This window comes from Colias philodice, chromosome 1, assembly GCF_061535455.1.
Source record: "Colias philodice isolate Cphi_HAF_F1 chromosome 1, ilColPhil1 Martin Lab GWU primary, whole genome shotgun sequence".
NCBI lineage: Eukaryota > Metazoa > Arthropoda > Insecta > Lepidoptera > Pieridae > Colias > Colias philodice.
In genome coordinates this window covers 4,448,666-4,458,912 of record NC_143086.1, presented here as the reverse complement: position 1 = coordinate 4,458,912, position 10,247 = coordinate 4,448,666, and the positions used below count along the sequence as shown (strand labels likewise).

At 34.2% G+C, this 10,247-nt stretch overlaps 2 protein-coding genes across 2 annotated transcripts; one reads left to right on the top strand and one right to left on the bottom strand.

Annotated features, from left to right (window-relative positions):
• Positions 1 to 261: 261 nt before the first annotated feature.
• Positions 262 to 3,982, bottom strand: LOC149491102 (N(G),N(G)-dimethylarginine dimethylaminohydrolase 1). The gene is made up of 6 exons (XM_089705406.1): positions 3,417 to 3,982; positions 2,576 to 2,678; positions 1,867 to 1,964; positions 1,430 to 1,657; positions 482 to 670; positions 262 to 449 (listed from the first exon to the last, which is right to left on the bottom strand). The coding sequence occupies exons 1-5, from the start codon at positions 3,675 to 3,677 to the stop codon at positions 563 to 565; spliced, it is 798 nt and encodes a 265-aa protein (XP_089561532.1). The 5' UTR covers positions 3,678 to 3,982; the 3' UTR covers positions 262 to 449; positions 482 to 562.
• Positions 3,983 to 7,002: 3,020 nt separating this feature from the next.
• On the top strand, positions 7,003 to 9,901 carry LOC149491101 (uncharacterized). Its single transcript, XM_089700821.1, has one exon. The coding sequence runs from the start codon at positions 7,270 to 7,272 to the stop codon at positions 8,425 to 8,427; it is 1,158 nt and encodes a 385-aa protein (XP_089556947.1). The 5' UTR covers positions 7,003 to 7,269; the 3' UTR covers positions 8,428 to 9,901.
• Positions 9,902 to 10,247: the final 346 nt, after the last annotated feature.

Here is a 10,247-nt window from a genome sequence, read left to right as displayed (position 1 = left end):
GTATGTGCGGATCCTTTTTCTTGTTAACACGATAGCGACCGAAATACTTTACTAATCGAGTCTTTTTTTTTCTCTTACGCTTGAGTATGCTCAGGAATAGAACCCTTTCATTTTTCAGGGTCTGATTCGATGTGGTTTAATTGTTATTAAATAAACAAAAATAATAATTAATAAATATTTATTAAAAAAAAATTATGAGGCGTGCACTTTTGGATTTTCCAAATTATTTATTATTATTTTTTAAAAAATCACTAGCATGTCTAAGTATTTGATACTAATTAGTATCATATTGTATTAAAAAAAGGAAGTTAAAACGTTATTGTATAGCAAGTTAATTTAAAGTTTAACGAATATATTAACTAATACAAATATAAAGTTATTTAATAGTAAATATAACCGTTATACTTGCCTCGAATTGTCCTATTATTATTAAGTTTCCTTTTATTATCCTCATCTAGCTTAATCATTCTAGATCAATCACGGTCATTTGGAAGACTGCATTAATATGCTGTTGTAATAAGAAAAATCAGTAATTTTCACAAAAATACCAAACTGGGTGGTTTTAGGGCTTCCTCACCAGAAGGCAGCAAGCGCTGAGTCCAGAAGATATCTTCGATAACTCCGAGAAGCAAATTGATCGTCTTGCGAAGTCGATTTTTTCACAAAACACCTGAAAATCACATTTTTTTTTCATGTTTACATTAATATTTTAAAGAGGAAGTTATGTTACTTTGATAAAAATTCTTATCTTGGTACACTTCAAATAAAATGTACAATGTAAATGCAGCAAGAACTTTGGAAAGATGACCAATATAAAGAAGCAAAGAATTATCCAAATTGGTTCACCGAGGCAATATACATATTATACATACCACATTTTTAGACCTACACTAGCACACACAATATATCTAATGACAAAAATAAACACCAACCTTAAAAGACTGCGGTATCTCTTCAATCGTCTATGTATCAAGGTACCATTTGCGTACTAGCAACTTGCTGCATCATCTTCTAATTAGCGAATTCAGTGTATGGTAAATATAATAAACTAGCTTACCGCCCGCGGCTTTGCCCGCTTTGTCTAAAACCTAATAAATTATATACTAAAACCTTCCTCTTGAATCACTCTATCTATTAAAAAAAACCGAATCAAAATCCGTTGCGTAGTTTTAAAGATTTAAGCATACAAAGGGACATAGGGACAGAGAAAGCGACTTTGTTTTATACTATGTAGTGAAGAAACTAACCTTAAAAGACTGCGGTACCTCTTCAATCGCTCTATGTATCAATGAACCATTCGCGTACAAACAGTCGGCTACATTATCCTTAGGTTCATTCAGTGTTTGGTACAATACATTACATCTTGAAGTATCATACCAAACACTGACTGTATACTGTGTGTACTGTGACAAATAAATAAAACACCAACCTTAAAAGACTGTGGTATCTCCTCAATCGCTCTATGTATCAATGTACCATTTGCGTACAAGCAATTAGCAGCATCATCCTCCGGTACTGTGAGAGTTTGGTACGAGAATGTCGCTTCTCTCTCCATCTTTTTGAGCAATTCCTTTGCCTCCTTACTCGCGGCCACACAGAGCACATCTGGCCCCGCCACTGTTATGTATTTCTTGAGGTGTTGCGAGCCTTTTGCTACCTGTTGGATATAGTAACCATGTAACATAAATCTTAACTATAATATTATAAATGCTAAAGTAACTTTTTATCTATCTGCCTGTATGTTTGTTTCTTCTTCACGCCTCAATATCTGGACCAATTTGTATGAAATTTGGTACAGATAAGATACAAGTTGCCTGATTAGGTAGTGTATATAAACATGCAAATGTATTAAAAACAAAAACACACCTTGATGGGTGTACATGGAAATTCAGGGAAAGCTTCAGCAACAGCAATCGCTCCAGCCTCGTTTGTTGTTTCACAGATACCAACAAAGAATTCTTGTCCTGTAATATGTAAAATTGGATATTCATTATGCATTTTCTACTCTTGTAATATTTTTTTTGACGTGACAACGTCTTAAATTAGGTTGCGACTGGGAGTCACTTATGAAAAAGTGTAACGCTCGGTAACGTTACGATGAGTCACCGAACGAGAGAGAGGCCCGCCGAATGCCTTGCGTCTCTCTCCCACTCAACTATGATCGAGAAAAAGACGTTGTCACGTAAAATCTTCGCCCGTAAAACCGACTTTACAGGCAACCATTTTTTTATGTATAAGCTGGCAAACAAGCTTGAAATGAAACGAGAAAGCGATGATTAGCGCCGCCCATGAACAACCACAGATTCTGGAGTATTGTGGGTGCGTTGCCGGCCTTTGAGGGAGGAGTACACTCTCTTCTTAAAGTATTCCAAGTCATAGTCCTTAGGAAATGCCGAATTTGGAAGGTTGTTCCACAGAGGAGTAGTGCACGGTTGGAAGTTCCTCCTAAAACGCACAGTGGAAGAACGCTACGAACGAAGATTTTATAAGCACTTAAATTCAATGAACGCAAAGGAACATGCTCCATAAAAATTGCAAAAGAAGTGATATTGCACCGGCAAAAGCACACACAAACCTGTAAATAACACATCAGATCCCATAAGCTTAGCGTCAGGATCAGTTACTTCAATGATGGTCTGGCCGAGATCTTTTTCTAGTACATGCTTTAGTGCTTTCACCTGAAAACGTTTATTGATAAGTAGCATATTCAAAAATTATATGCCACTGGGCAATAAGCAAAAACTAGCAATAATAATAGGATGGATAACAAATAATATATTTTTTAAATTTAAATTAACATTACGTAAACCTGTTTCAAATACAGAAATAAAAAAAGAAATTCCCAATCAGGCAAGAACAAATTAAACAGAGAATATTAAAGAACATAATACAGTAACTAAATTATTTCAAAAAAATAAACATAATTTAATTGATATCAAAACTACTAAGATATTGAAATAATCAAATAATGCGACAGCATATTATCTCCACTCATAACTATGTTCTAAATACTGTAAGTACTAAGCAAGCATTTCATAGACCCCAATAGCCAATTGTATCAACTAGTTAAAATGAGGTTAATAAAATGTCAAGGTGCAAAAAGGTAATAGGTGACATAGGTACTATATTATATTATGAGTCAACCATAAATGAGCGAAAATTTTACTCAAGCCTCTTCTTATATTATTATTCGTTACATGTTTATAAAACACAATAAATTTAAAATAGAGATATGGCAATTGCTTGTGTGTTACAAGGAATAACCTAGTAAAATTATTTAACACACTTTTTCTAGTTTTACATATTGTATCCTGGATTCCTATTGATATGCGCCTTTGACAAGCTGTTATTAACAATCAGTTATAAAAATTAGACTTAGAGACAGAATTTGTTTAGTTAAAAAAGGTGTTACTTACTGCATGTTCATCTTCGGGTTTCTGTTTCGACAATAACGCTATTCCGTGGCACACTAACGCCAGATCTTCAAGTACCACATTTTCTGGGAATGCGGAACCCGTGTCCACTTCAATAATTTCTAAATTAAGTTCACTCAATAGCCTAACATAACAATCATGTTGGCGACGTGAATCTCTATAGTCCGCCCCGTCTCCTTTGCGTATTGTGTTTGTTACTGTGCTAACTATAGCATGAGTATACTCATGCATTTTGAAATCCATTATAGACTGCAATTACTGCCGGATACTGATAATTATCTTACCCCTTTGATTCTTAAAAATAAATGCACACCTAAACACCGATCTTAGATCTATACGATTTTTATGACTATTGTATTTCGTAGCCCTCAATCGGCATGCAATAATGACAGAAGCTGATAAATTTTCAAGTAACGTATAATTTTTAAGTACACTAAAAAACCTCAACACAATTAATATATGCCGGTAAAACGTTTGTATTTTATCAGAACTCCAAAATCACAACATCATAGCTTTCAAGTTTCAAGCTAATAACCATAGATAATAGATATTTGCTCATTTTGCTGTTTGCATGAGATGAAAATAGAGTACGAACACAACACAAGTACGAATATTTGCACAGACTACAGTCAACGAAAAGTAAATAAGACTGAAATATACAAAGCATTAAAGGATATCGATCCTAATAAAGGCTCAGGACCTGATAATATTAGTCCCATATTTTTAAGAAATGTAAGTGGAAGTATATCTTTGCCATTACAAATAATATTTAATAATTGTTTAAAAACAGGAATTTTTCCGAATAAGTGGAAGAAAGTTTTTATAACCCCTATTTTTTAATCTGGGTCCAAAAATGATATTGCAAATTATCGTCCAATATCTATACTGTCAGCAATTCCAAAAGTATTTGAAAGATTGGTTCACGGTCGAATATCCTCTAGTCTTAAACATTTTATTATTGCAGAACAACATGGCTTTGTAAGAGGCAGGTCCACTTTGTCAAATCTGCTTGAATTCACTAACTATGTTTTTACAGGTTTGGATAAGAAGTGTCAAATAGAAACCATCTACACTGATTTTAAAAAAGCATTTGACAAAGTGGATCACTTGTTGCTTTTAAAAAAATTGTCCTACAATGGCATAAAAGGCAATCTTTTCCGTTGGTTTTCTTCATATTTACAAAATCGTGTCCAGGTAGTAGTAATGAACGGTTTTACATCTTCTCCAGTAGTTGTAACATCTGGTATTCCTCAAGGATCTATTCTCGGCCCTTTGCTCTTCACTATATTTATTAATGATATATCCAGTTGCTTTATTCACTCAAAATTTCTTTTATATGCCGACGACTTAAAAATATATTCTTCCATTTCAAATAAATATGACATTCGTCTTATACAAGAAGACCTTGATAGGTTAGGCGAATACTGCAAAAACAACAAGCTATACCTATCTTACAATAAATGCAAACATGTCCGTTTTACTAAAAATATAAATATTATTCCATCAAAATTTAAACTAGGAGAACACATTCTTGATACCGACTCTTCTATTTGTGATTTAGGCGTCTACCTTGATGCTAAACTCACAATGGACGTACATATTGACTACATATTGAATAAAGCTTACCGTATGTTGGGTTTCATCACCCGAATTACTAAGAATTTCAGACGAAAGGATACATTTATTTGCCTCTACCAATCGTTAGTTAGATCACACCTCGATTATGTATCTCCTATATGGAATCCATTTTATAATTGCTATATAAATAAATTGGAAATGATACAGAAGAAGTTTCTGCGCACACTTAACTATCGCTTATGCTCTCCCAGATGCTCATACAATCAACTCTTAGAAAAATATAACATGATGTCCTTGTCCAACAGACGTTCAGTAACTGATGCTGTCACTTTAAGAAGCATTTGTGTGGGTGAAATTGATTCTCCGAACTTACTAGCCGACTTGTCCTTTCGTGTGCCTTCGCGACCAACTCGTTCCAAATGTCTTTTCCACATACAACATACCAGAACCAACGCAGGACAACGCGCGCCACTTCACAGAATGTGTGTCTTACACAATGACAAACTAAATGAAATAGATCTGTTTTCATGCTCCCGATATAGTTTCAAATGTTCAATAAACCAATTATATGTATAAACCTTTTAACTTTGAATAAGTATCTACATGCTTAAATTAATGCTTTTTCTCCCGGTTTAATATTTCAGAAGTCTGTATTAGTTTTAAATATTTGGCTACCTTGCAACAGATAATATTTGTATTGTGTTTTTTTTTCTTTTACTTTTTCTATTATGTTCACTGTGAGACGTAGAGGAAACAATTGTTAATGTTATTATTGATTATGTCATTAATTTATGTATACGCCTTTAATTGTTTCTGTAAGATCTCCAAATAAATAAATAAACATGGCCGAATAGGAAATGTTATTATTATGTCGATGAATTATTAAATGATTTATTACTTTAAGGATTGGTCTCCACTTGCAGTCTTAGTTAGTTATTTTATGTTCCATTCATTAAAAATTAGAAATGTTAGTTTATCTGCATTTTAGTATAGTAAATAGCTTTCTACCAACGCTAGAGAAAGAGTATAAAATGCATGCTATGCCTTCAAGCCACACCTCCCTGCCCCCGTCGGAGTGGGGAGCGTGAGGTTTTTTCGTTACGCAATTTCTGGATTCGGTCCCCGCGCTCAACGCCCGCGATATAAGCTATGCAATAGCTTAAAAAATGTGTAAAAAAATGCTGTGTGGTTTTATGAAATCACGGTAAAAGTGAAACTGTTCGAACGGTTCCGAACACTGCTTTGTGTAGCGCATGTCGCGTGACGGTCGGCTGCCGAGTAGGTATACCTACTCGGCAGCCGCGATACACGCGACATGCTCTACACAGACCAAAAAGTTTGAGACGATGTAATAAAAGTTTCACTTTAAAAGCATCTTAAATCCTATCCTCCTTGAACTGAAAGTGAGTGTTTAACGCACTAAAAATTATACTCTTGTTAAGTATGTTTATCCTTCTATCCTTCCTATGGGCGTATTCAGAAAGAAAGCTTGAAACTTATAAGCGCTTATCGGCGCTTGTCATGTTCATATATTTTCCTGTCAGTGCTGTCAACCCGCGCAGGAAAATATATGAACATGACAAGCGCCGATAAGCGCTTATAAGTTTCAAGCTTTCTCTCTGAATACTCCCTATGATCTTTAAAATGAATAACTAGAAATATGAGGGCAATGATAAATAATTTTATTTCATAGATATCACAGTACGAACGAATCGTGTATATTATGCATTATTTTGATTTTTGACAGTTAAGAATAGAAAGTGCAAGACTGTAGTCTGTGGACTGTGACATTAGTAAAAACGAGATGGCAATATATTATGCAAATAAATTGTAATGTTACGGGCTATGTAAATTTTGTAACGAGTCTTTAGGCTTCCGAAAATGGAAGGATTAAGCTGTCACCGGTATTCACCTAGATATTCAAATATGCGCACACATGTATGAACAGTTATTTGTTGTACCTACTCGTTCAGAAATTGTGTTCAAATTATAGACACATCCTCCGTCTCGCCCGGGGGATCTTGCTTGGATGGTTATTCTATACGTACTATGTAGGGTTGTCATATTTAACTTGACCCCTCGATCGATCCGCCGGGATGTTGACAAATAAGGGTTGCACCGATACACCCCTTCCCGTCCCTTCACTCCTCATCTACCTGGAAAGATCTATAAATCTGTGCTATAAATTCAGTGCTCGACTTGGATTCATCAGGTTGCAACGCTTGTGTAGTGAAAATTTAATTGGCATAAGGACAAGATGGAGTTCCTTCCTACTGAAATTTTAATGCAAATTTTTGAGCCCTTAACAGCAAAGGAGCTTTTTGCGTGCAGGGCTACGTGCGTACGCTTGAAAAATGTGATTGACGGCATCTTATGCAATGAAGAAATCTGGAAAAAATTTTGCACTACTGATTTCCCGTCCATGAGTAAGACCGCTCGATACAAGTCGAAGGAATTTTTGCAGTGGAGAAACATATACCGATCCTTGACCTTATGGGGTCGTCTGGAATTTGCTCAAGAGCAAAGGGATGAGTTCGCGCCTGCCTCATCACCGCGAGAGGAGATAATAGATTTCCAGATTCTCAAGAACGGAACCATTGGCGTCCACACCCGCAGCGGCGTGAGGTACTACGACGCAACTACCACCAGAATGTTGAACGAGCCCTACGTGCCTGGGAACTATCTGAAGTACATGGAAAATGAGTATGCAACCTTGTTTATGTGTTCCAATTTTCATTTGATTATCATGCGTAAGGTTCCACAGCAAACTCACATCACATATGAAGATGTGAAAATGTTCACATTTCAGAACAACGATGTTTATTTTGTTAATATGAATGATGATCTTGTTTATTTTGATCTGAATGATGTGGATTTAGAAAACTCTCTTGTGCATCGCTTTCCGAATGAGATCATTTCAATCGGTTTCCAGAACAACAATCTGAATGTTCTTTGCAATGACAAATTTATATATTCTGTTGTCAATAGACAATTGGTCTTGCAAAGTAACATTGTATTCTACCCCAACATGCTGGATGAATTCCATAAATACAACCTGTTAGACCATCTTGATTGGCGCATCTGTTTTGAGTGGATGGCACTGCTGCACCACCCAATACCTCAAGGTGCACTGAGGGATATCATTACCATCCGCACATATGGGGATATCGTTTTTGTGGGAACAAATTGGGGTGTCCTGCGCATCTATTATAAGCCATACATCAATGATCAGCTCGATTTGTTCAGCTGCGACCCAGTTAAGCAGTACAATTTTATGGAGCCATATGAATGCCCAGTGCTTAGTACAAGCCCCATCATTCAGATTGATGCTGTTGAGATTGATGATGGTCACATTGTGGTTGTGGCTATGCCAAAAAAATTGGCCGTTTTGAAATTTACACATGACTTTGAATAAGTCATTGGTTCCACACCATTCCAACGGAGCTTGTAAGAGCTTATTTTATTTAAGAGATTTAAGACTCAAATGAAACACTCACAGCTTTATTTATTATTATTCAGATATTTTACAAAATGTTTTAATTATAGACTTATATTAATTTATTTATTGATCCAAAATGGTTCTTCTTATCCTATTAAATTACAATATCTGCTTTGGCAACGCACAAATCTTACAACGATCTCATTATTTAATGTTTACTTATATGTCTAGTAGCATAAGGAAAAAAAATGTAGTAGTGTAGTAGATGATTGTTGTTATTCCATTAATTAACTTAAATTATGTCATATATATGTACCTACCATGATAAAATCATTAATTTAAGCTTTGATGTGATCATTCCATATGTATCTTAAAAAGATTAATTAATTGTATTGTATGTGACTTGATGTTAATGTTCTAGTCATCTTATCATAGTTAAGTCAATATCTCTGTGTTATGTTCAACAAATAAGGGTTTTAAAAATGATAATAATTAAAAGGGGGCATTAAAAGAAAAGGGAAGAGGCGATTTTTATCGTGAACTTATTTACAAACATAAAGGTAGTCATTTTAAAATGAGGCCTATTTGGGCCTAATTAGGCATTGAATTAAATCGGATCCTGCTAGTGAGGAAAATTGTGATATGAATACAGGTTCGGATAAAAAAGGTATTGGGAATCAGAATGATGTCATTTTTTTAAGATTTGTTTTTTCTACTTCCTATATTCTATAACTCATAATTTAAATCCAAATGTAGTAAATTTTATACTTATAAGTATTTAGGTTCATAATGTATAAAGATTTGGTAAATGATAATTTATACAAACTACATTTATATTAACATTATTTAATCAAAACTGTAAATTTACCTATAATTAATTTTATATCACATAAATTTATCTTTTGATAATCCTGATTCTATTTTATTGATCTCTTTTAGCTATAAGTCTCAAACTATTTATATTGATTATTGTAAGATTTCAAGTTATGGTCCACAACAGCGGCTTTATTGTTTTAAAATTGTATATTAAGATATACCTACCTTTGTGAATATAAAAAATTAAAATTATCATACAATGGTGCTGCAGTTTACACATTGATGGGCCCCGAACCTCTAAGCGGATTTATCTTAATGCCAAATATTACACTTAACATTTTGATGACTCTTACTCATTAGTAATAGGACTAGTTTTTAAGCATTTCTATGTGTTACAAATGTATCTCAATGTGTTAAAAATACGGTGTTACAATGTAAGTCATATATTATGCCATTAATGTATTTAAATGGCTTCATATTGATATGTGTATTTTAGATCTCTGTTTCGAAGTATTGCAAACCATGCAAATGATGTATACCATGTGACTATGTTTTAGAATAATAAATAAATGTGAATAACAGCTTGTTTTCTTTTACCTTCCAAACATACACTGATGTCAACAGGGTAACTGTTATGTTATTACTAATGTTATTATCTTATATTAAACCATTTGTTTAATACATTTTTTCTCACCTCTACTTTGGTTTGTGCCTTGAAATATAGGCCAGTCATCAGTCAGAATTATTTTGTGTGGGTACCTAATGCTCGTAAGTACCTAATCCATGGTGTATACTGCATACACAGAAGTGCGACCATGTACCTACATACGACACTAGGTAGGTAGGTACATTATATTATTGGCGTGGGTATTTATGTGGAAACCACAAAACAAGAATTAATAATAGGTTTAGAAACTATAATTGATTAACAAGGGATAATTCTCGTTACTCTCAACCGTATTGACGTAATTTTTTGCAAA

Coding starts and splice junctions, on each gene's coding strand:
- LOC149491102 (XM_089705406.1), bottom strand. CDS start 3,677: ATGGATTTCAAAATGCATGAGTATACTCATGCTATAGTTAGCACAGTA. Junction 1,965..2,575: donor ATCTGATGTGTTATTTACAG/GTTTGTGTGTGC, acceptor TACATATTACAG/GACAAGAATTCTTTGTTGGT. Junction 671..1,429: donor AGATACCACAGTCTTTTAAG/GTTGGTGTTTTA, acceptor TGTGATTTTCAG/GTGTTTTGTGAAAAAATCGA.
- LOC149491101 (XM_089700821.1), top strand. CDS start 7,270: ATGGAGTTCCTTCCTACTGAAATTTTAATGCAAATTTTTGAGCCCTTA.